Source organism: Lycorma delicatula, chromosome 7 (genome assembly GCF_047948215.1).
Source record: "Lycorma delicatula isolate Av1 chromosome 7, ASM4794821v1, whole genome shotgun sequence".
Lineage (NCBI taxonomy): Eukaryota > Metazoa > Arthropoda > Insecta > Hemiptera > Fulgoridae > Lycorma > Lycorma delicatula.
This window is the reverse complement of record NC_134461.1, coordinates 110,353,859-110,379,461: the sequence shown is the minus strand read 5'-3', so window position 1 is coordinate 110,379,461 and position 25,603 is coordinate 110,353,859. Positions and strand designations below refer to the sequence as shown.

The window sequence follows — 25,603 nt, the reverse complement described above, 5'->3', positions numbered from 1 at the left end:
TTTTCATTGTATCTTGACCAATTTGGGCCAAGCAATTACGTTATTACGTTCTTACTACGTTATTGCTTATACAACTAAGAATTAGATAAAAGTCTCCTTCAAGAGTTCTTTTATTCCTTTCAGTTTTTTCAACAACTGTACACAACCACAGAAATACTGAGCTATAGAAGGTAAATAAAATGCAAAGAAAATGCTCCTTTACCAGTTAGATTGAATGAATATTACCATATAAGTACAAGGCTGATATAAAGTTATAGAATGATTCCTTTACCATATAATAAATAGGTTTACTATGTAAATAAAAAATTTGAATGAAATAAATTTAATGACCATCATTTCATATTTTGTCAAATTTAAGTGTATTAGAAGCATTATGCTTTTAGAAAAAACAATTTTAGATCAATATTATTCTCAAAATATGTAAATCCAAACAATTTATAAAAGTTGTATGATAAAGTAAAATATTTATTATTACATTTTTTCTTTTTCTGTATTATTAATTTTTATTTTTAGGCACATAATAATCGTAAACTGCCATATTGGGCTTCACCTGTCTATCCAGAAAAAATGTCACAAATTACAGCAAAAGTACTTCGTTCATTGATTGTAGGAACAGATAAAATGTTGAAAATAGTTGCTGGTAAGTACAATATTATTATGCATCTTATATACATCAAAAAAATTTTTTTCTTGCATATTTTTCAATTTCTACATTTCACTATATCTGTTGACAAGTTGATTGTTGAAATTATAAAATTTTTGTAGAAAATGTAACAAACATCTTTACACATTACATTAGAAATTCTCATTGCCTCCCAAAGCTAACAAAGACTAAAACCAAGAAGACAATCTTCCATTTAACACTTATTCATCCTTGAAAGAGATGTGCATAATGCTTTTGTTTTGTTAATGTTTTTTTTTGCCGTCTTCTTTAATTCAGAGAAGGATGATATGGATTGATGAAGGGGCTGATTGAAGAATTAAAGGGGTGGCTTGTAAAAGATGATGCACTAGGTTTTTTAAATTTCTCAATAATCAATTTGTGATTATTGAAAAAAATCATGGATTTATGGTTTTTCAATAACCATACTTGCATTATGATAGCAGTTTACTAACTATTTAGATTAGCAAACTGTTTATAAGTGCACATATCAAATGTATTAATAACTGCTGCAGCAAAAAACATATTACACAGTATTTATAACTGCATCATGTGTTAATTGTTAGTCACTGAATTTGCAGCCTATAAATCTACTTTTTCCATGGTTAATATTATTAGGCTTTTCTTAAAAATTCTATTTCTTGGTAAAATGATGGACAAAAATTACATACTTTCAACAGAACAAAATCTGCTTGCATTTCATTTAGGTTGTTGTAGTAAAATTAATCTTATATCAACCAAAAAAATAAATAAAATTATTTAATCCCCTACTTAGATGACCATATGATATAAGTAATACATTTGAGAAAATTGGAAACTAAACGATTAAAGATCTTTGATATGTTATATGTCAGAACACATGAGGTGGACACAGCAATTAAAATAAAAATGGAATATGTATGTTCTCCAAATATTTCAACAGGAAAACCAAGTTGAAACTTTCATTAAAACTATTATTTTTCAAATGCATTTATCTCAGAGCTGAGAAACTATAGTAACTACTATAATTTCTTAGTTATGTAGTATTCTGGTATTCCAATAAAATTTTCTTCACAAAGAAGCTTGTGCTCAGAGCTGGTTCCATGGGACTATGTAAGTTACATTTCACATATCTTAAGAAATGTTAGTTAAATAGAGTGTATCAAAAAGAGCAGTTGCTTTTGTCAGTATGATGAATTGAAAGATATGTATTACTGTCTAAATATTTATAATAGGAATGGTTTTACAACTGACCTTGTGTCATACGAAATAACATTTAATAAAGTAATTTGTAAAAATGTATTTGCAGATTTTTATTACTATAAATTGTATGTAGCTTATATATAATTACTCTAAAGAAAATTGAACAACTTGTGATTAGAGAACTGTTGCTAATATTATATTTAAATAAAATAGGTCCTTATATAAATGAATTGCATAAACAATTTACGGAAGTAGCAGAAAAAAATTCATCACAGAGAAAATTTGTTATACATGGTGGTCATGACTTTTCAATGACTGCAAATCTCGGTGGATTAGGTACTTTTGAAAAGATTGTCAATCCAGGTGATGCAATTATAATGGAATTGCATGAAATACCTTTTGCAGGATTTTTTGTACAAGTAAGTAAAAATACTTAATTATGTGAAATATTTAATTATACAGTCAGTATAAGTAATTTTCTGGATTTTGTTTTACTTTAAGTTATGCTATTTAAAGAAGAATAGGAAAAGAAATATGTTATTAGCACTATCAAATAAGACATATTTCTAATAAAATTAGGACATTCTGTTTCATCTTTATTATTTTTTGGTTTGTAAAATTTTAAATGAATGGAATTTTATTAAAACATGTATAACTACTGCTTTTGTTGCATTTCATAATTATGATCATCTGTTATTGTCAATATTTCTTTTGTATTATTTCATTTATTTAACTTTTGTTCTTGCATTTACATCAATATTTACTCCTTCATTTAGTGATGATGACTATTAAACAGTAAGCAGAATTTAGCCCAGTACTTTTATTTTGTAATTTCTGCTCCAGAACAAGTGAATAAAAATTTGAAAAATTCCTAAAAATTTGGTGTTTGAAGAAGAAACTTGCTATAAAGTAAATGTTTGTTCAAATGTAGGTAAATTTTTTTATATAATATCACCTTTACAATATGCTCTAGTTGATTTTTAAAAAGTTTGCAATTTTTATATTTATTTTTAATTATTAAAACATTCTTAAATACTGATAAAATAATTTTAATATAGGCCTAAATTTTGGTTTATTGTCATGTGTATTCTACAGTAGTCAGGTATTGTTAAATTCTAATGAAGGTTGTATCTCAGTACTTAGCTAATTAACCCACCGGGTTGGTCTAGTGGTGAACGCATCTTCCCAGATCAGCTGATTTGGAAGTCGAGAGTTCCAGCATTCTAGTCCTAGTAAAGTCAGTTATTTTTACATGGATTTGAATACTAGATCATGGATACTGGTGTTCTTTGGTGGTTGGGTTTCATTCAATTAACCACCCATCTCATGAATGGTCGAACTGAGACTGTACAAGACTACACTTCATTTACACTCATACATATCATCCTCATTCTTCCAAGTATTATCTGAATGGTAGTTAATGGAGGCTAAACAGGAAAATCAAAGGAAAGTACCTAACTAATTAATTTTTAGGTATAAATTTTATTTTCTTCATTTCCATTTAAGGTACTTAATGTTTTATATACATAAATAATTTCAGATTCTAATAATATATATGTATGTGTATGTATAAAAAATTTTGAAATTTGGTAAACATTTCTTTACTTCTCTTACTGCAACAGAAACTATAAAAACAAACATATATATTGTTTTATTATTTTTTAAATAAAAATTAGATGCGGATTTCTGTTGTTGAACAATCATCAGTAGATACAAATGAATTAATAAATGATAATGTAAATGTAAGAACTAATTTTAAAATTAGTGCAAAAGAAATACAGAGAATAAAATATTATAATAGATAACCAATAATTATTAAACACAAAAAATGATTGTACTTGTGTTTACAAGATTCAGCAGAATAAAAATTAAAACAATTTTCAATTAAAAAAATATATTTTAAAATACAATCTTAACCTGAAAATGAAAAGTTAGCTTAAAAATAGTTTAAACCATTTAATCTTCCCATTAACGAAGTTCAATTGAGGAATAAAGCATACCACATTGTTTGTACAACAACAAAAAAACCTTATTTATTGTGAAGTGTGACAGTATTTTCTATTGTCTTGATTGTGATTAATGCTTGTAAGTGTTCAATTCCATAGTCCTAAACCTATGGGACTCATCTGAAACCCACGTAGTTTTATTTAGTTGCAGTGTTTTAATAAAACCTACATAAATTCTACTTTAAAAAAAAAATATAATGTGAATTTAACATTTTTAATACAGTATTTCAATTATTTCAATACAACATAGGCGTTTATTTTAAAACCAATTGTACACACATTTACTTTTGTAGGGAATATAACTATTTAAAATAAATTATAATATACTTTAATTAAATCAATAAGATAAGTAATTAAATATTGAAATAATTTACATGATGCTTACTATTAAATGCAGATGGAGTTGAACTTCTCCACTTATAGAATACATAATGACATTATTTTGAAATATTTTGTTCTATATTGGTTGTAAACATAAATAAAAAATGTTGTATAGTCTTAGACAATTGTAATATTTGTAATCCTTCATAATACTACAAAAAATATGGATTAATGAATCTACAGAATTATTAGTTTTTTTATTTATTTATCAACCAGAATATCATATATTTAGAATTAGAATTCTTGTAAAACTTCATAGTGTTAAAGTCTAAAACATTATGATTTTTTTTTTATATCCTGTCAGTATTTTAACTGAGGAAGCTGAAAATGTTTCTTATGTGTTTTCATAGAAATAACTGCAGATCTGAACAATGTTTTCTTTTTATTTTAAGTTTTCTTTCTTCAACCACAAGTATTATACTATAGTAAAGAGGAAATTATAATAATAAAATACAACGTAAATATTAAATAATAAGTTATACTTTACTTTTAATAAAGAAAATGCTTGATAATAGTCTCCTACCATCAAAACAGTATTTTTTCTTGCAATTCCATGTAGTCATAATTTTCACATTATAATTTTATCCCAATCCCTTCAATCTGAAACTACCAACCTTCCTACTTTCAAAAAAATGCAATTGCAGATATATCAGTAAAGTAACAAATGATATATTACTGATAATCATTTGTTTTTTTTTCAGATGCTGTATGCTGAAGCTGGAGGTTCAAATATATCAGTCATGAAAATTGGTAATTGTGGACAACCTTGTTCACTACATTCATTCATTGAAATAACAAAGGATGTTATACCTGCCAACTGGGTCAAAGAATGCACTTCATATTTATAGTGTATGTAAATTTAATATGTAAAGTAATAAATATAATCGAAACAAACCCAGATTTATACATTCATAAAAACCCATTAAAGTGGGAGTGTTCACTAATTCCCAAAATTAATGTGAAAGAAGGTCTGTAAGAAAGACCAAGAACTTAAAATTTTAAGGATTTTTATTTTATAATAAGGTTTTTTTAATCATAGTTGCTTCATCACAGAGTAATTATTTTCACAATATAATAGGTCTGTAAAATAAATTTTTCAAGAATTTTAAAATAAATGTATGACCTTAGAGTACATGTTCAAACTGTGTAGTCGCATTTTCATAACAAAAATAGATATTAAGAAACAGTAATGTGTAATGTTAGCTCTGGAAACAGTTCACAGTATCTTTTGTTCTGATGTGCAGTGTGTAGTTATAAAATTCTGTGCAGTACTTAAGATGTGAAGGTTTAGATTTGCGCATTTTATTCTCCCCTGAAGATAAGGTTGATGGATTAATCAGCCATTAAATACTTCCATACATTTATATAACAATAAATATTTTTCTTTTTTTAAATTTAACTAACAATTTAAAGTGTTCAAATTTGTTGTTCAATCAGTTGATTTTTTAAAATTAGTTTTAAACAAATAAAATAAATTTTTAATATACATAATTTTTAATTTATAGAATGTTTTATGTTAGGAACTGATTTCAGTTTCATCAGTCTTTATCATCTGATTTTAGTTAACTGTGGTTTTTTATTTTTTTTTTTTTAATATCAAATGGTAATCAGAATATTTCCAACAATCTTAGAAACTTTAAGTAGTTTGCCAATAACTTAATAGTTTTACTTTTTTAAAAACAATGAATAATCATGATTGTTGAACAGTAGACTGATAATTGAACAGTAGATTGATGACAGTTGATTGTAATGTTATTTCTACTTTTGACTATGTATTGCTTTTTAATGAATCTATTTATCAAATCCAATATGAGCCAATTTTTTTTCTTTAAATAGGCTTTAAAAAGTGTGCCGCATATGCATACATTTGGATCTAACATGTCTTGTCCCTTTCCCTTGCAGCCCCATCAAACAGTAGACATTGAGTAAACAAATAATGTAGCTTATAAAAAATAACTATAAAATTATTTTTTATACCAACTGCAACAAAAATTAAATCTTTCCTTTTTCAACTTTTAAAGATTTATCGAGGATACAGAAACTTTAATAATATATTGTATAATAACAAAAATCTATGGTACAATTGAATATTTTAGGATGAAGATCTAGTAAAGGCAGTTACTTTTATATGGATTTGAATACTAGATTGTGGATAGCGGTGTTCTTTGGTGGTTGGGTTTCAATTAACCATACATCTCCAGAATGGTCGACCAGAGACTGTACAAGATTAGACTTCATTTACATTCATACATATCATCCTCATTCATCCTCTGAAGTAATACCTTACAGTGGTTCTGGAGGCTAAACAGAAAAAGAAAGTACAGGATGAACACTAGTAAAATGTTCAGGGACTTTGAATTTATTATCAAGAATTAAATAAATATTTTATTATAATCAGTACTTAATAAAACATTTTATAAATTACATCAATAATGGGTAGATTTGTTATTCCAATGATAAAATAGGAATAGTCCCAGAATTTGACTGGATGGATGAAGGAAGACCGTGGTAACACCTCGATCAGAGCAGAATCATAAAATCCACAATTAATTATAAAATAAAATACAGTGTGAATGAAGTCCTTGTTAGTAATTTAAAATAATAAATACCATACATGAAATAGTAGTTAATTAAATATATGAAGATTATAAATAAATAAAATAACTTCAAAATAAATAACAATTGAGAAGGTGATAATAAAAATAATTTTGTCACCATCATATCGTCTGGTGTTCTGCCTTGTGGTAGGTACCATCAGTTTAAATTCAAGCCTTCATCACCTTGTAGCTTCCAGTCTTCATCAGATCTATTAACTTCATCATTCTTCCTCGCTTCCTTTTTCCTTTTTGTTAAGGTTTCATTTCCTCTAACCACATGTCCTAATCAGTTTTTGTGTGTGTGTGTGTTTTTTTTTGTGTATAATTCACACATAAGTGTTCTTCTTTAATTATGTTCATTAATTGCTCATTCCTTACTTGAAAAGTCCATTTTACTTTCTCCACATCCATAACTCAAATCCTGAATTCAGTTCCTTTCCTTTTTTTATTTACATACAATAGGATATAGAAACCTTAAAATTTTGTAATACACCCATAAAATTATTTAAGGATTTTATATTTTGTCATCAATAATATTTAAGAAAAACACAAATTTTGGAAACTGCAACTCATTTTATTGAATCCAAAAGAATAAAATAAACATTTTATTTGATAAAATAGAGGAATTATAAAAACATTATTTAGACTAATGTGGAAAGGTGATTAAACTCAATGATAATTACATACATGTAAACAATTATCAGTAAAAAATAACAGTTTTTGTAAATAAAATGAATTTGTTAAAATAATTTAATTTTAAAATTTATTGTTAATACTGTTTTTAACATTTATACATATTAAAATAAATATTCTTATTAAAACAATTTTAAATTTCTCTATAAAGGTGGAGATTTGATGTTTCCATTATTAAAATTCAGTTTAACATAGATTTGCCACTGTTTGTTATATTTCTTCAGAAGATGTGATATAATAATTACATTTATGTAAAATGGGGTGTACAATATTTGGAATACAGAAACCAGAATAAATAACTTTTCAAACTGTGCGCTTTGAAAATGTATTCAAATCATTAATTTTTTTTTATAACTAGATAAATGGTATGTTTTGGTAAAAAGGAAATATTTTCAAATTGAACAGAATGTATAATTTGGAAAAAAATGAGAGAAATTATGGTATCAGTTCTATTTCTGGCAGATGTATGCTTTGCGTATCAGGAAGAAATTATGTATAAATTCCTTTGCTTAATTACAAGAGTCTGAAATTAATTCAATAGTTTATGCTGTAAATGTAGTCAGACTGAAGGGGGAGAGGACAAAAAGACACAAAAAACTAATTTATAATTCTTAATTTTTTTGGCTACAGGTCTCCAAGTACCTTATTCATACCTACAAAAATAAAATTAAAATCAATATTTTTGTATTCCTATCTTTCTTGCTGATTAATGTTATGTTACTATTCATTAAACATTAAATAAAATGATTAATGATTTGACGAAACTGATTTAAATGTTGTAGAAGTGTTTTTTACTAATCTCTACTATGACTGATGCTGGTCACTAAACAAAACTAAATATGTTAATACACAATTGTAAACAGATATTACATTTATATTCTATCATTTGACTGTTTAAAAATTAAATACAGAATTGATTAGGTCGAAAACATAGTTATGTTTACTCAGAAAATAATAATAATAGTATTGATAACTCTAAATATGCTGGATAATAAAATTATTCTATAATGGCTGTTTTGAATCAGAATCAAATGATTTATAAGGAGTAAAAGGTGCCATATCTGATGTAATCTCATTTGTTTCCTCTTCTTCTTCATCTGACTGTTTTTTGAGTGGTTTTGTTGATCCACTGCATCTGGTTATGAATTTCAGTTCGGATAATAATTCTTCCTTTAGTGGGCCCTGGAAATAAAACATAAACAACGCAATATGTAAACTTTTGTATTAACAAATAAATTCCACTTTAATAAATGTGTTGGTCAGATTAGGTTAGTTTAATGTCAATAATTTTTTTTTACCGTAATCGGTGTTTTATACTTTTCCCATGAAATGTTTCCAACATAAAATTACCAATATGGCAAAGTAGAAGTGTGCCCTTCTGCATAAATATGCAGAATACCCCTTGTATATTTTACAAGACAGGGATACTAAAACGTATAATGTATATTTTAGTAAATAGATAATATAATACTATCTAGACTAAACAGCTGATATAGTGGTTAGCAAATTCGCTTATAGATAAAATGGTTTTGGGTTCCAGTCATGACAAGCATCTGATATTTTTCCCATTATCACTTCATCCATCATATCTTTTATAAAATGAAAGAAATAAAGAATAACTTGTAGAAACAATGCATGAAGGGGAATATTGGCTTGAATAATCAGACCATTATTTTTGAGGGGGTAAATTAACCATCTATTAGTAACTGTCTTTTGGCTAAGATGTACAATTGCTAATATAAAGAAGAAAAAACAAACATCTTCCAGGTTTTTAAAGACCTTTATTTGATCACAAAATCTATTGTTAATGTGGAGATTTTTCACTTTAAACCAATGTGTTGGGTGCAGTATGTTTAAATTGATAAACAAGTTATTTGTAAGCTGCATTATGGATTTTTTTTTCTTACTTTGAATTTATATTAAATTTACATGTGTAAGAAATAATTGTATTTTATATTATATAATACACTTTATGAAGTAAAATATATATCTATTTCTCTACTAGAATGTATAAAATGCATCTTGTCTATAATGATCAAGTACACACTAAACATTAAAAGTTTAAAGTGAGTATTTACACTCATTTTATGCTGTAGCTTATAACAATAAACCTAATTAATGAGGTTAATGTTTAATTATATTAGAGATAATATTTAATACTTACTCTATCTTCTTTAGTGCAAACACTATAAAAGAGTTCTCCAAAAGCAACTACAGAAGCTACACAAACACCAGCAACAAGAACAACAAATACACCACCAACATTTTGCAAACCAAGTTCATCAGCTCCACCTCCGCCTTCATCTTTTTTCTACAAAATATAAAAATATAATTAAGACAATTGTTCTTTTTATAAAAGTTAAATTTTGTCTAATTCTAATCTACTACAGAAATGTTATATATATATATATATATATATATAAAATCTTCTCCTATCCTCTCATCATCACTTCATTTCTATCTGTTGTGAGATGCAGCATCTTCTCTCCATGATTTCTTTTAACTGTTACTAGGAGATATTAATTATTAGAAGACATTTCAACCTTACCCTTCAGCATCCTCTGGCTCTTTTTACATCCATCCCTATTTCTTGTATTACTCCTGGTAACCTTTCCCAAATAATTTTTTTATACCTATATATTATAATCTCATTCCCTCAAACTTCTCCCATGAAACCCTTCTAATCAAGATCATTTCTTATAGGATTGTTTCTGACCTTGTCTTTTCTATCTTATTTTATATTTCTCAGTAATTTAATTTTTCCTAACTGAAGCATATTTCAATCCCTTGCCATCTTCCACAACTCTATCCACATGTTATTATATGCAAATATCTACATAACTTTTCTGTTACCTTCTGGTTCAGCAATACAAGCTAAATAGCTTGGTATAGATTCTGCCCCTTTGCAGTCAATTTGAAATTCCATTTATCAGCTTTCCATCTTCATATATATCTCTTCTCAAGTACATAAAATTTTTCACTTTTTAATTATAAATAAAATGGTGTTTTATTTATAAACCAAAAATCTGAGAAAATGAAATATCAGGCAGAAAAGTTTATAAAGAGAAAATTGATTCAATACGGAGTTTTCAAGAAAAAGAAGGAAAATATAATGGTGCCAAGAATGTTGAAAGAAAGAAAAGAACAGCAAGCTTATAGAATGAGAAAATGTTGAGCAAAGAAGGTGAAGATTGGAACATGGTTTTTCATAGGGCAAAATTAAAAAGAAAAAAAAATGGTGTTTAAAAGTTTTTTGAAGGTAAGGTTTATTACCTTGCTTGTTCATCCACTTTTGACTACTTCAGCAAATGTTAATTCAGACCACATAATTTTTTTATATATACAAATTAAATACTCTGTACTTTTGTTTTAAGTTTTTTTGCTATCTACATAAGCTGGCTACATAACAATCTACATAAATTGAACAAAAAATGATATTTTCTTGTATTTTGCTAATTTTTAAAAAATATTTAATCAGGTTTGATTACTGAATAACAAAATATTATAAGGTAATTTACCACAGAAAAATTATTCTTTTTAATTTTATAAGTACTATAAAACTCTTAGACCAATTAATGCAAATATAATATTAAAATCAAAACTGAAACAGATGTTATGAAACTGTCATTTTGTCAGTCTATCCTAAATATCTTTTACAATGCATTCACCAGAGTTTATTTCAGATGTCTAGGAAGTTATGGAACAGATGGCTTGTCTACAAACTAAAAGTATGATTACTGGATGAAAAGGTATATCTTCTCATTCTTTTAGTATTAAAAGTGTGCATTTAAGAAGAAAACAATAGATCATTTTTATAGCTCTTTTTCTATAAAATGTTTTGACTTAATATTAATCCCTAGCTGGATACTAAGAAAAAAATTATTATGTAACAGGATTTAAAAAAATTTGGAATAGTAAAATGTGCAAAATTAATATGTAATTAATTAGCCATCAATTTGGAAGGAAATGAAGCTTGTGAAATGAACTTATTTTTTATTTTTATCTAACCCTTTCATTGATGTCTAATATTGTATGTAAACATTCTTCACTAAATAATACCTGAATTTTATTTGCAAGAAGGCAATTTATTCTTTAGAAAATCACTTTATCAGAGGGATCTGGTCAAGGAGAAATTCATATGCCTGATTACATCAAATTTTCAGCACGAACTATTTAACTACAAGTAAACCTTAATAATTCTATTCAGAAAGTAATTAATATAAAATACCTGACATTTTCCTCCACCTCTTTTTTCTTTCCACCATTTATTTTTAAGTTTCGTTAATTTTCCAGTCTCCTGTAGACTGATCACACTGGTACTCAATTGATTACGATACCATGAATCTGTAAAAAAATTAGTAATTTAATAATAACAAAACAAAAAATATTAAATTTTTTTTTTTTTTAATAGTATATTGTTTTTTTAAAAACCTAAACAGTATTTCAATCTTTAGAAAAAGAAATGTAATTACAACAACTTGCTATCTAAAATTGTGAAAATGTAATTTCAGAGGATGTTTTTGGTGTTTCTATTCCGCTTCTCCATTGTAGATTAACTGACAAAAATAACCTTCATTATACAACATTATAAGCACAATATTTATTACTTGTACTATTAATCCATGTACTAAAAAGTATTTCCTGAACACTTCAAAATGGTCAAATATTGTGTTAGTGGCATTTAATTCAATATTGTAACATTCAAAATTCATGATATCAAAGAAGTTTAATCTGTTAATATTATAGTCATTTTTATTTAGGTTTTATAATGGATCTTGCTTGACAAACTTTTTTCTTTGTGGAATTACGATTAATGTAAATATGTTATGAAACTGAAAAAAACTCAAATGAGACAAAAGAAGAAGATTAATGTTTTTCGGGAAAATAGATGTTTTTTGGGGTAATAATGCTTGGCCTCTTACAACAAATAAAAGCTTTAGTTTAGCTGAATAAACAACTGAATAAACAACTCTAGTTGTGTTCCATATTCAGTAGAAAATCATTCTGCCAGTGAAGGGAAATAATTTTTTTACAACCACAATTTTTCTATGAGATTACCAACACTTTTACATCTTAAAGAATTTCCTATATTGCAGAACTTTTATAATGATAAATAATTAAATGACTTATTAATGGATAATCTAAATCATACAGTGAGAATTTTTTTCTGATCATACAGTCAGAATAAAGAAGATATTAAAAATAAAATTCAGCAGTGACTATAGGGGAAATATAATGCGTTACTGGGTCCAAAGTGACATTATAACTGTATAATTACAACTTGATCAACAAAAACTTGGAATATATCAGAGATTAGAATTTTTAAAATTGAAAAGTGTAAAGTACGAGGTAGGTGTAGTATGATTAAAGCTATATTCATTAAATTGTTTTTCATATCTCTTAAAAGTTGAATAATATTCTGTCCAGTTTTCTTGCATGCTTTTGGCCTTTTTTGGGAGCCACTAAGAACAGGAAGTAATGTCACTTAAAATATACACTAAGTTTTTTCAATACATTTTCAACCTTATATTTTTTTCTTGGGAAGGTGTTGAAGTCAAAAGATGAGGACAAAGCACTTCAGTCATTATTGCTTCATATGAATGAATTTTTTTTTCTAATCTGGTTGATAAAGACAATTAATCGTCTTTGATTTATAATAATGATAATTACTTATTATTTTATTGATGACAAAATGTGTTGAATACTGTTGATGCATTAGATTTAGCCAAAATAAAAAAAAAATTAAATTAAACAAACATTCATCAACTATGGTATGAGTATCATTAAAAGAACAATATAACTATTTTAAAACCAACTGAAAAGTGATCAATGTGACTATTGTACATGTAAATGTAGTACAGAGGTCAAACACAGTTTATTATCAAGAGGTTCCTTGTCATCTTAGTGATGCTAGTCAAAAAAGATTAGACTTAGAACAATGGAAATTGTACAGCATGAAAAAATAATAATGGCATAATCAAATATCATTCCAAAAAAATAATCCTAAAATTGTTTTAAACACTAGAAAAAGCCCTGGATTCAGTCAATTTTAACTTCTTGGAGTACATCTATATCTTAAAAAACAAATATAAAAAAATATATTTTTTAAATATCAATCTTAATTCTATTTCAAAATAGATTTTTTTTAAAAATAGGGTCCAAGAATATAAACATTTTTTTAAAATTTTAATGAAAATTGTTGTTATGATAAAAATAAATTGAAAAAACACATGAAAAATGTTACATTAAATAAATAAATAAAAGATTAAATTAATCAAATAAATTTTGAGAGTATAAAAAGATCTGTATTCATATATACTTGTATTCTATAAAAAGTAGTTATTATTTGTTGAATATTCAAGTAATTCAGTAACATTTTGACCATTGTGCTAATAAAATTTAGTTTTATATAAAATGTAAACCACCAGAACACAATAATTAAATAAGTTAAACTTTCCTTATTAATTTCCAATAACCAGTTTTCACAGTACCCATATTTTGAGTTTAAAATCAATTGTATTTTATTTTTTTTTTTACATTAAAAATTATTATTTTTTTTAATTTCTCAATTTTATTCCAGAAATTATAATATTTTAAATTGTCAAATTCTAGTACTGCACAGCACAAGTACATGTATATTTACAATATTATTTAAAATCTGACATTGAAAAATATTATAATTTCTGGGACAAAATTGACAAATTATTAAAAAAATTATGAATTTTAATGTAAAAAAGTAATTTTTAATACCAATTGAAGATGTGGGATACCACGAAAACCAGTTATTGGAAATTAATAAGGTAAGTTTAACTGATCTAATTACTGTGTTTTGGTTGTTTATGTTTTTATACAATAAAGTAGTAATTATATATCTGATGGCTGATACTGCTAAGAAATTGAAAAATTTTTCAAAGAATAACAAATGTATCCTTTGAAAAAAACCTTTTGAAGTTAATTATTAACCTTGTTATTGTACTTAAATTGGGCAATGTATAGATTAAACATAATTTTAAATCTCTAAGCTAATCGTCATTTTATATAAATTAAATGTTATTAGTTTAATGAAACATTCGTTAATTAATTTAAAAATTATATTATGAAATATCATCAATGTTCTTATGACCAAGAGAAGCTGAATCTGAAAAAAATATCCTTAGCAATGCATTACAAGTGTTTGATATGACTGTTAGTTGACAGGAAAGTGTTAGGCCAAAAACATGTAAATGTGTTAACATATTGTATTTTATTTGCCATTTATTCATAAACACTTTTCATTACCAGTTATTAAAGTATTTAAAATGAAATAGCTATATACAACAAATGTTACAGCTATATATCAGTAAGAAAATCACTGCAGTATTTTTTTTTTTTTTTTGTAACTCTGGGACCACCGTTACGTATTACTTCAGAGGATGAGATGAATGACAATCTTTGTAGTGTGTGAAAATGCTATATCTGACCAGGATTTGAACCTGGGACCTCCAGATGAAAGGCCGAGATGCTACCATTCATGCCACAGAGGGTGGCATTGCAGTATTGGATTTATAACAAAGGATTTATGTAACAAAGAATATATACAAATTAGAAACCAACCACACTTAGACAAAAAATAAGGTTAAACTATGTTTTATATATTTGAAAAAAAATTCTACTGAGAATCAGTGGGATTCAATTTAGCAATGAATACATGTTGGATAGCATATGACCAAACATAGCGCTCTAAAGCATTTTCAGTATTAGCAATGAATTTATATATATATATATATATATATATATATATATATATATACAGAACCCTAACAACAGAAGAATATTATTCATATTGCCCTTCTTACATAATCTAAGTAATAATGTAGTATATGTATGAATGATATATGTTATGTATGTATGATGTGTATGAAATACTTACTTTTTCTCATAACAATACCATAACCTTTATTATCAAGCAATCCACCAACTTGTGTCAGTTCACATCTACGTTCAACTTCATATTCTATAGATGTAGATTCCATTAAAAATGCATAATCATCATTTAATACCCTCAGTACACCCTCATCGTTAGAACTGGTCATCACCTCAGGATGGGAATTCATATATTCCCACATTTTTTGATATGTAGAATGATTTGAGTCCTGTTTATGGAAAATTAATTTTCATGTATAAAATATCCATAAATAATTATTTTTTAAATTTTATTTACAAAAATTACATTTTATTAAAAAAAGATTCTTTATAATTTTATAAAATTTTGTTTAAAACTTTAGTTAACAAAAAACTGAAATTTTGATTAAATTTGCACCTTTAAAAAAAAATTCTTTTTATCATTTTGTAACACTCATAGTATCACTTTTTATATCAGATGATACAAGTATTTTATCATGTTTTTACTCCCTTCAGGTGTTATGTAATGCTGAAGTTTATACGAGGTGTGTGAGAAAAGTAATGAGACTGACTTTTTAGTTACTGAAGTTTTTATTTTTTTCAAACAACAATATTATCCCCCCTTCAAAGTAGTTCCCTTGGGCAGCTATACACTGGCGGAGTCGTTGTTCCCACTCAATTGGTAGGACTTTTAACTGGTCGGTCAGATTTCTAAAATGACGTCCTTTTAAGACATGTTTCAATTTCGGGGAAAGGAAAAAGTCAGAAGGGCTCAAATCAGGTGAATAGGGGGGTTGAGGAACCGTAGGAATGTGTTTTGAGGTAAAAAATTCCCTGATGAAAATGGCCATGTGACACGTGGCATTGTCATGATGAAGCATCCACTTGTCTGCAATGTCTGGTCTCACGCGAATCACTCTTTTCCTGAGCCTTTCAAGGACACCTTTGTAAAACACTTGGCTGACAGTTTGTTCTGGAGGAACAAATTCTTTATGCACGATACCCTTACTGTTAAAAAAGCAAATCAGCATGGTTTTGATCTTTGATTTGCTCTTCTACATTTTTTTGGTCGAGGAGATAACGGAGTGTGCCATTCTTTGCTTTGCCGCTTAGTTTCAGGATCGTACTCAAATATCCAGGATTCATCACCTGTGATCACACGATTGAAGAATTCTTGGTCACTGTCAATCCTCTCAAGAAGATCAACGCACACCTTTCTTCGATTGTCCTTCTGTTCCGTTGTGAGGTTTTTCTGCACCAATTTCGCACAAACCTTTCGCATATCCAAATCGTCTGTCAAAATTTGATGTACGGTGAAAGTGTTTAAATTTAACTGTTCACTCATCATCCTTATTGTTAAACGACAGTCTGATCTCACAAGAATCCTCACATGCTCAACGTTTTTGTCAGATTTTGAAGTTGAAGGTCTCCCTGAGCGAGGTTGATCTTCAACATGTTCTCGACCTTCCAAAAATGATTTGTACTAGAAGAAAACTTTTGCTTTTGATAAGCAATGTTCCCCATAGGCCTGTTTCAACTTTTCAAATGTCACATTCGCGGATTGCCCAAGTTTAACACAAAACCTGATTTCACAATGTTGCTCTAAATTCCGATGCTCTATTTTCATAACACACAACAAAAACACAACTTCACTGATGGCGCTGTCAAAAATAATGTGTTGGCTGAATGGAGTTGAAACTCGTACTGAGCATGTGGAAGGGATGAACAAACCGGTCTAGCACAGACCGGTAGACACAGCGTTGCCAGATCGCTTGCAGTGTTACCAATCTCATTACTTTTCTTACACACCTCATATATCCTTGAGTAAAGATTTAATAATTAATATTGATTAATAATTGAAATAAAATTTAATCTAAAATCAAATCTAAGTAAAATACAGCTGCTGTCTTTCCGCTAGAACAGCATTACCAAAATCTCATTTGTGAACAACTCTTAAGAAAATAATCTAAAAACTAAAGGTTGATTCTGCTGATATTCTGTAAAACTGATTAATTTAGTACAATGAGGCACTCATAATTTCTCTAAATTATGGATATTATTTTTCTTCTTTCCCTTCTCCAGTATTCTGGATCAGGGGATGTTCAGATTGCTGTCTACTTCTATTCCTCCATCTCTCATCCACTATGGGATGAATGTTATTTGAGTGGTTTAAATTCATTAATTATGTTTTATAAACAAAAAGAAACTCACTTGAAATGATTTTTTTTCTTCCTCATAATTTATGGACTACATTTATGAAATTCTTAAACAGCCATAAAATGCCACTTTGTTACTTCCATTTCAGAGTAGAACTGTAATTTTCAGACAATAGACAATATATAATTTTTCTAGCATATAAACTTTTAGTGGTACCAGGAGACTTTTATAATTTAACTGATGACAATGTGATAAAATCATAAAAGTTAGAAAAAAAAAATTTTCTTTTGTTTTTTTTTAAATTTTATTATTTACATACCCTGAAAAAATTAGCTGTAGATCCTCCTTTCTTAGCACCATATTTTAATGTTTTATGATTTGCTAATTCTTCAACATTTCTGAATGCTGATACTGTACTCTCAATAGTTAAAAAAGCAGCCAGATTAGCAGTATATGATGATACCATAATTAACGTAAAAAACCACCAAATACTAGCTACCATACGAGTTGATACAGCTCTGATAATAAAAAAAAAAAAAAACATGTAAGTAAAAATTAATTGTATTGTAACTTAGTAATATTAATATTAAATAATTTTCCTACATTTGACACTTCACCAGTTAGCCTTAACTCTTTGAGGTTAACAGTTATAATAATTATTTTAGTTGAAACACCCATTTCTTTCAGCATATATTTTTGTAAAATAGAAAATATACACTTATATACAAGAAACTGAGATATACAGCTTAGAATATAAGTTGCATATCTTAAAATATAGACTGATCTTAGTACAGAAAATTCTTTCATCTTACAAATGAAATATGGCTTCAGCCAATATTAGCTGTCAGTGATATTACTGACTGAAATGCAAGGGCAGTCTTTAACACTAATTACAATTGGATGACTTTACTAGAAGGTATGGAATTGTCTTTTTTCTTCTCATAAGCAAACCTGAGATACTTAAATGAAACATAGAGAGTTAAAGAGCAGATAAACTAATATATGATGATGCAGACATTACCACTTTATTACATAAATAAATTTATCTAGTTACATTAAGAAAGGATTCATCTGTTGAATAGAATGTTTTATTTTTGTTCATTGCAGTTTTTGTCAAAAATTATTTACTATTTATGAAAGTGGGAAATCACCTGTTTAGAAACTGTCTTCAGTAAGGATGAAAAAGTCTTCAGTAAAAGTGAAAAGTGGAGGGAATCAGAGAAAGAGAGTAATTAAAAAGGATTGCTATGATTGTAGACATTAGTCAAGGAAAAAGCTATTATGAGATGAAGGAGCATGATGATGACCATTAAAAATGAAGGACGTTCAGTCTGTCAAAAAAATTTACCAAAGAACAGTTTCACACATATATAAACATGCAACTGTTAGTACATCTGGTAATATGAGTTTTTGATTGGAGGTTTATATTTGTCTCACATTCAATAAATCTTAATGAGTGCTTAGCAACAAAAACTCTTTGTATACTAAAACAAGATGACATATTTCATAAAGTCAGACCAAAAAAGGTCATAAAAAATATTACATGCTATGTTTATCCTAACAATTGGTCTAATGTAAACAAGGGTAATAGTATAAAAAAGTGACATTTACTTCACTGAACCTTACAAAACATCTATTAATAACCTTAAAGGAAAGTAATTGCAAAATTATATGCTTATGGTTTCCAATCCTTTTTATAATAAAGAAAGAAAGAAAGAATGTTTATATATTTTAAATCATGAAAAACTGAATGTAAAACAGTAACAGTGAAAAGCAAAAACAATACTGCTAAAATTAACAAGTTTAGATATTTTTGTTAAATTTCTTTAGCCAGACTTTTGTCTTGATTAACAGATGGTAGTCACACTGTGTCAACCAAACTGTAGATAACTGTTGATAATTTCCCACATGATCTGCTAGTTTTGTAACATGATAAATGCAATTATAGATTGTCATGATACCAGCACCAATCACTTCAAGCACTATCATTCATAATGCTAGTATATGAACAAAACATTGTCATTAATTTCAACAGATCTTTATTCTCAGACAAACGATCTTGGTAGTGTGTGTCGTTCTGTTTCCTTAAAATATAATTTAACAGTTGCATATCAATTACACAGATGTAAATGTATTCATTACAATATATATCATTCCTAAGAATTAGCAGGAGCAATACTGACAGGTAGTTCATTGGCTGTTGCTTTATCAGTACTGAATTGAATGAATGACAGAAGAATCTTTAATGAGACCATAGAATACAATTGCTGGTATTGACACACATCCAACTTTGTGCTGTAGCTGGTTTGTCATTCTGAACTCAATCGAGGACTGTTCAATTACAATTTTTTCTATGATATTTACATATAACCCTGACATGCAAGATCATTGTATGTTGACATTTGCAGAACAGATGGCTGATTCTTGCTGTTCCATTTTAAATTACATATTCATATTATGGAATCAGTATACAAAATAAAATAACTACTGAATGTGTTAGCACTAAATAAAAGTACATTTTTGAAAAGTCAATGTAATGTTTTCATTTATAATTATTGTACGTATTAAGCATTCAATGCTTAGAAATTTCAGTTTTCTCTTTTTAACACTTTCTTTTAAACCCTAATATCTCTTCCATGAACATGTAATCAAACAGAATAAAAAAAATTGAAACAGCACCTAAGAAACTAATAAATGGATTTTGACTATATAAACTTTTAAACAACATTATTTACTATTCATGGTATATGAAGTAAAAAAGAAGTTTAATGACAGTTAAAAAGGAGTATACATAACAGATATAAAATTATAATGGCTGCCAGATTTAACAGAGGAACTGCAGAATTAACACTATGTTATTAAGAAACAACAACAATAATTCTTATAAAAGTTCTGATAAAATGGATAACTGCAACCTCTGCAATTTGATGTTCTGAAATACTTGGAATATCTCAGGTAGATGCATTCTGGAAATTAAAAGGTGTTAAGTAAGGATAATATTAGTGGCTGAGGCCACACAAAATAAACTACTTCTTGTAAATCACCAAAGTTCAGCAACAGTGGATACACTTTTACTAAATTTTTTTGTACATTTATATTTATTTCTACATTTTTACTTTTTTTTCTGCATTTAGCTATTCACAGAAATTAATGTCACTTAATGCTCATTTACATGACAGAAGAAAAACAGATTTATTCTGATTCCTAATATCACAAGTGTTTTTTGATGTCATACAGATATAATAAGTTTTGAAGCAAATCCAGTGTGAAAAATATATTTATATTTGAGGAATACTTATAAATTGAGAGAAACATTCTATTTAAAATAGTTACAAACAAATTGTATAAAAAAAGTAATGTTTTTTTAAGAAAAATTTAGTTCACAACATAAATTACTGCACTTTTATAAATCCCCTTAATACTGTTGTGTATTCGAAGCTCGATCAGAATATTGAAAAATTGAGAATGTTTATATAATTACAATTTATTGGTTTAAAAATATAAGTAAATCCAGGCAAATAAATAATAATGACAGTAGTAGTAATAATAATAGTACAACAACCATAAAACAAATAATAAAAAAAAGTATAGTAATCATAAATGTCAAGAATAATAATAAACAGAGATTACATACAAAACAGAATTTAAAGTAATTGTCAGGATTTATTCACAAATAGATAAATAATGAAAACCAGAATTCAGTGTTATTGACAAAAGGCATAGAATGACCACTCTAGTCTTAACACTTTTAGCCACTAGTCTCGTACTAACAACAATAGTACAATATACAATGTACAAGTATAACGTTTTTTTACTGCAAATACCATTGCTGTTCACAAATTAAACTACCGTAACAGTTTATGAATTAAATTTAGTACATTATCTCTTTCACATCGCAGGCTTCATCTCACAGACTCTCCTCATGGAACTGATTTTTAACTGGTCTTCCCTGGACTATTTATACTCCTAGCTTCTTTACCTGCCAGACCATACCCAACTCGAAGCATGAGAACAATCGACCAAGCCCTTTTGTTCCCATGCATTCCTAACCTTGGTTCAATAACTCTTCTCACAGAACGAACATCTGTTTAGTGTGTCAGTAGGCAATATTACAAATGACGTCTATTAAACAGACCTGTTACCTTTACTAAAAGGGTTTCTTTTAGCCCCTTTCTGGATTCCTCCCATTATTATATTTTCTACTTACTTTCTTCTTAATTGGTAGGAATCCATTACTCAGGTCCGCTATACTGGTCTTGTTACAATATGAAGTACTGATAACATAAAGCACAATCTCAGTCTGATCATTTCATGTTAATAATTCTACATAGTATTAACTCATTCTCTTTAATAAAGTAAATCTATTAAAGTATAAGTCTTTAAAGTAAATCTATTTTAAAATTGGTATTAAATATAAGTAAATAGAGATAATTTTATTACAGGGGGGCAATTTCTGAACCTTGTTGCATAAGAGAGCCAATAGTGAACCACAGGGAATTATTCAAGCTGAACTGGTTTTCCAAAGATTCAGGTTCTTCAATGCAAGGATACGGATTAGTCCATTCATACGGACTAATTCTGAAAAAAGAAAACAATAATATAGTCAAATCACAATACACAATATACTTCTCTTTAATAAAATATTATGTATATGAACAGTTATTATGCTGTGAGTTAAGAACAACAATAATAATCATAATGTAAATGTAACAGCATAATAATGCTGTTTTTTTTTATTGAAAAAAAATAAAAATAAACACCATTAAAAAGTAAGAAAATACCCACTTAATATGATTTCAGTTTTTCTTTAAAGTTAGACAATTAGATGTAATATTAAAAACTTATATTAATAAGGCATATATATTGTTAATTTGTACCAGTATCAAAAAGTCCAAATTTAAAGAACTGAAAACTATTATTTTTAGTATCAATTTTTTATGTAAAGTTTTAATTCTTTTAGGAAAGTTAATTTTGTTTTTAGTTACATTTTTATTTAAAATATGGATATGGCTATAAAAAACAGATCTGATATTAAAAACATCATTCAAAGGAAATTTAAAGGTGAGAACATGTGTCTTAAGAAAAATAAGTAATGCAGATAAATCATATTAACCACTACTGAGCCCCTCTAGAATCCAGGAATGTGTTATTTTTTCTCCTATGTTTTGTGATAAATACTTTTTTCAAATTTTTGCATGAAAATATTTTGATTATCAGAATTACACCAGGTTATGATTAGACTGTAAAAAAAACAATAGTAAGCAAGGAAACAAATAATTTATTGAATCTTCAATATAGGTAATTTACAAATGTAATTTTTTGTTTAAAAAATAAATGTCTTCTATGTTATCTGGATAAAAGATTATAATAGAATTTATAAGAGGATTCTCTCAACAAAATAAAAAAAGGGTAATCGATCTTGGCTTATTTAATTAATAGTAAGGCTTGAATTTAGACAAAAAATGCATATAGGTTGAGCTTTTATTATGTAAATTAAAGAAATTAAATATGCATTAAAATAAATTAAAGATGTACAAAAATTAAAAGGAGACCAGCAGAAAATGTTAGGAAAAAACTGTAGTGGGATAAAATATATAAGTAACAAATTCAAATGAAAAAAAATGATTGAATTTAAGTAGGTTGGTTAGAATAATCATACAGCCATAAACATATTTGATGAACCCGTCCTGTTTCAATAAGTGTGAATAGTGTTAGTATAAAACAAGAAATGAAGATTATGTATAATTTTATAAACTCTTAATGCTACCTTAGTCATTTTCTGTATTATACTCAGGCAGTTTGTGTATTTAACACATTAAAATGTAATACTTAGTAAAATAGTGTGCTTATACAAAATATGTTATATATGCAATGTTTAACATGCAATTATCAGTAAAAAAAAAAATCACAAACTTATAAATATTATTTAATTTACTAGCATTTTTTAAAATAGAAATAAGAATGTAGTAAGTATTAAATATGAATATCACTACTACAAACTTAAATTATTTATTTATAAAATATGTAATTTAATATAATTTGTAAAATTCATTTAAATTTAATAAAGAAAATTAACTCACTAATTTCATAAAACTACAGTATATAAATTTAAAGATTTCAATTATTTACCTTGCCATGACAAATAACAACAAAGAAACTCCAACATATGCAGCAATCATATAAATCCAGACTTCTTTGCTGAACGGTGACAAAAATGAAAACAATTCTGGTGGTGCTTTCATTGGTTTTTTATACAATATACTGATACCTTTAATTACAAACAAAATTTTCAATTCTTAATTCTCCTGACAATAAAGAATATTTAATTAATAGACACAAATAAATATTTAATTAAAACTAAATTAATAATTAAAATAATTAATTTTTCATTTCTGACTGAATAAATAGGCAATTTTCCTGTGTTTGTACATGTTCAAATTTAAACAGATACATTTCTTACACAGATGGCTTGATTTCAATGTGATTTTCTAATAGCAGTATATTTTATACTAATGATTTTACTGTAACTTTTATTTAATTTAATTCAGCAGTTAAGCTGTCTCATTGTATCCATTGTGTTGAATCTCCTTAAAAGTGAACAGACCGAAGTAAAACTGAAAATATTCATTTAGTTTTGAAAGTATATCATGGATCAAGGATAATATTGATTATGTCAACCATACTAACATATTTTAAATTTTAAACTTGTACACTTCCAGTCAACAGTTAATGAGCTGATTGATTTGGTTATAATATTTTTTATATAATAGTGTTAGTAGGGCTTTTTTTGCTTTCATTACATTAAACTAAACTCTGAATTTCTGGTAATCTTTTTTAATAGCCAACCTAAAAAGGAGGATATAACTTTTATATAAATACATATATATTTTTTTCCATTAGATCTACTTTTATCAAAAGTTGCTGGGTTTAGGTAGCAAGGATTTGGAGGGATCTTATAAATTATTGAATGTCCTTGGTGAATAAAAGTTTCAAAAACTTGATATTATCTTATCTTATGTTTTAATTTTATTTTCAAGGAACTAGTCATACAGGCATTCCAGTTGTTGCAGGATGATTACTTTTTGAATTGGCATCTATAAAGTTGTTAACTTGCACTGTTTCTGTGATATCATGAGCACAAATAGTTAAAACTACCTGTTGATACCCGACTAGTTGTAATCTAGCTGATAAAATATAAAGTTTAATAATGTAAACATTTCAGAGAGATTAGGTTTCATTTTATTTTCTTTTGGTTGTTGAATTCTAAATTTTTGGATATTCCAGCATGGGCAAATAAGATTTTGAATCCTAAATTTCAGAAGGTTTCATTTTATTAGGTACATTAAACATTTACAACAGTATCTTTCATTTCCTCAATGGTACCAACTGTACTGTATGAGTGATTTTTGTTATATTTATGATACTGTGTGTCCGGAGATCACAAAAATTATGAAAGCGTTGTAAGAGAACAGACAGTTTTATGTTAAAAACTGGATTAAAACAAACATTGTTTATCCTCATCTTTGTTATTATCCTTATTGTGAGTAATATACATCAAGTGAAGAGAAAAACAGAAAACCAAGAAAAAACTATAGTTATTTGCTAATAAAACATTGTTATCATGGGAGAAAAAGATATAGTCTAAAATTGTTACTGCTTGAATGATGGAATCAGAAAAGTGCAGGGATCCAAACAAGCATGGAGAAGAATTAAATATTGCTAGTGACAAGTAATGATTGAAAACAAACAGGCAGACTGAAAGTACAAGAAGCACAAGAAATTATTTAAACGTTTTATGTATTTATGGCAAGAAGTATCTGAGGGTGGACGGATTAATCAAGAAAGTTGGTAATGGAAAATAGATGGCAAATGTAAATTGGATGTGAGAAAAGGAAGTAACAGTAAAATATAAAAAAACAGCAGCAATATTAATGAGTTACTATGTCTTCATTCTTATATGATTTAGAGTCTTGGGTGACTAAAAGAGAAAAATACAATTAAATACAGTTAACTGAGATAAATTTTTTAATAATGACAATAGGAAA

The 25,603-nt window shown here is 27.1% G+C and overlaps 2 protein-coding genes across 6 annotated transcripts in view; one reads left to right on the top strand and one right to left on the bottom strand.

Annotated features, from left to right (window-relative positions):
* The window catches only part of LOC142327272 (testicular acid phosphatase homolog), a 36,502-nt gene extending 14,370 nt beyond the window's left edge, over positions 1–22,132 (top strand). For 2 of the 5 annotated variants that reach the window (XM_075370160.1, XM_075370164.1), the window contains exons 5-7: positions 514–640; positions 2,057–2,262; positions 4,932–5,124. In XM_075370160.1, the coding sequence (XP_075226275.1) occupies positions 514–640; positions 2,057–2,262; positions 4,932–5,078 (480 nt within the window). In that variant the 3' untranslated portion in view covers positions 5,079–5,124. Of the gene's footprint in view, positions 1–513; positions 641–2,056; positions 2,263–4,931; positions 5,125–6,326; positions 6,652–7,671; positions 7,855–22,000 lie in introns of those variants that run through there. The other 3 variants (XM_075370162.1, XM_075370163.1, XM_075370161.1) reach the window with 3 other exon arrangements.
* The window catches only part of LOC142327271 (glutamate receptor ionotropic, kainate 2-like), a 41,902-nt gene continuing 23,875 nt past the window's right edge, over positions 7,577–25,603 (bottom strand). The window contains exons 11-17 of the mRNA XM_075370159.1: positions 23,688–23,826; positions 21,999–22,136; positions 17,878–18,076; positions 15,430–15,652; positions 11,749–11,864; positions 9,685–9,831; positions 7,577–8,702 (exon numbers count right to left, since the gene is read on the bottom strand). Of these exons, the coding sequence (XP_075226274.1) occupies positions 8,523–8,702; positions 9,685–9,831; positions 11,749–11,864; positions 15,430–15,652; positions 17,878–18,076; positions 21,999–22,136; positions 23,688–23,826 (1,142 nt within the window). The 3' untranslated portion in view covers positions 7,577–8,522. The remainder of the gene's footprint in view (positions 8,703–9,684; positions 9,832–11,748; positions 11,865–15,429; positions 15,653–17,877; positions 18,077–21,998; positions 22,137–23,687; positions 23,827–25,603) is intronic.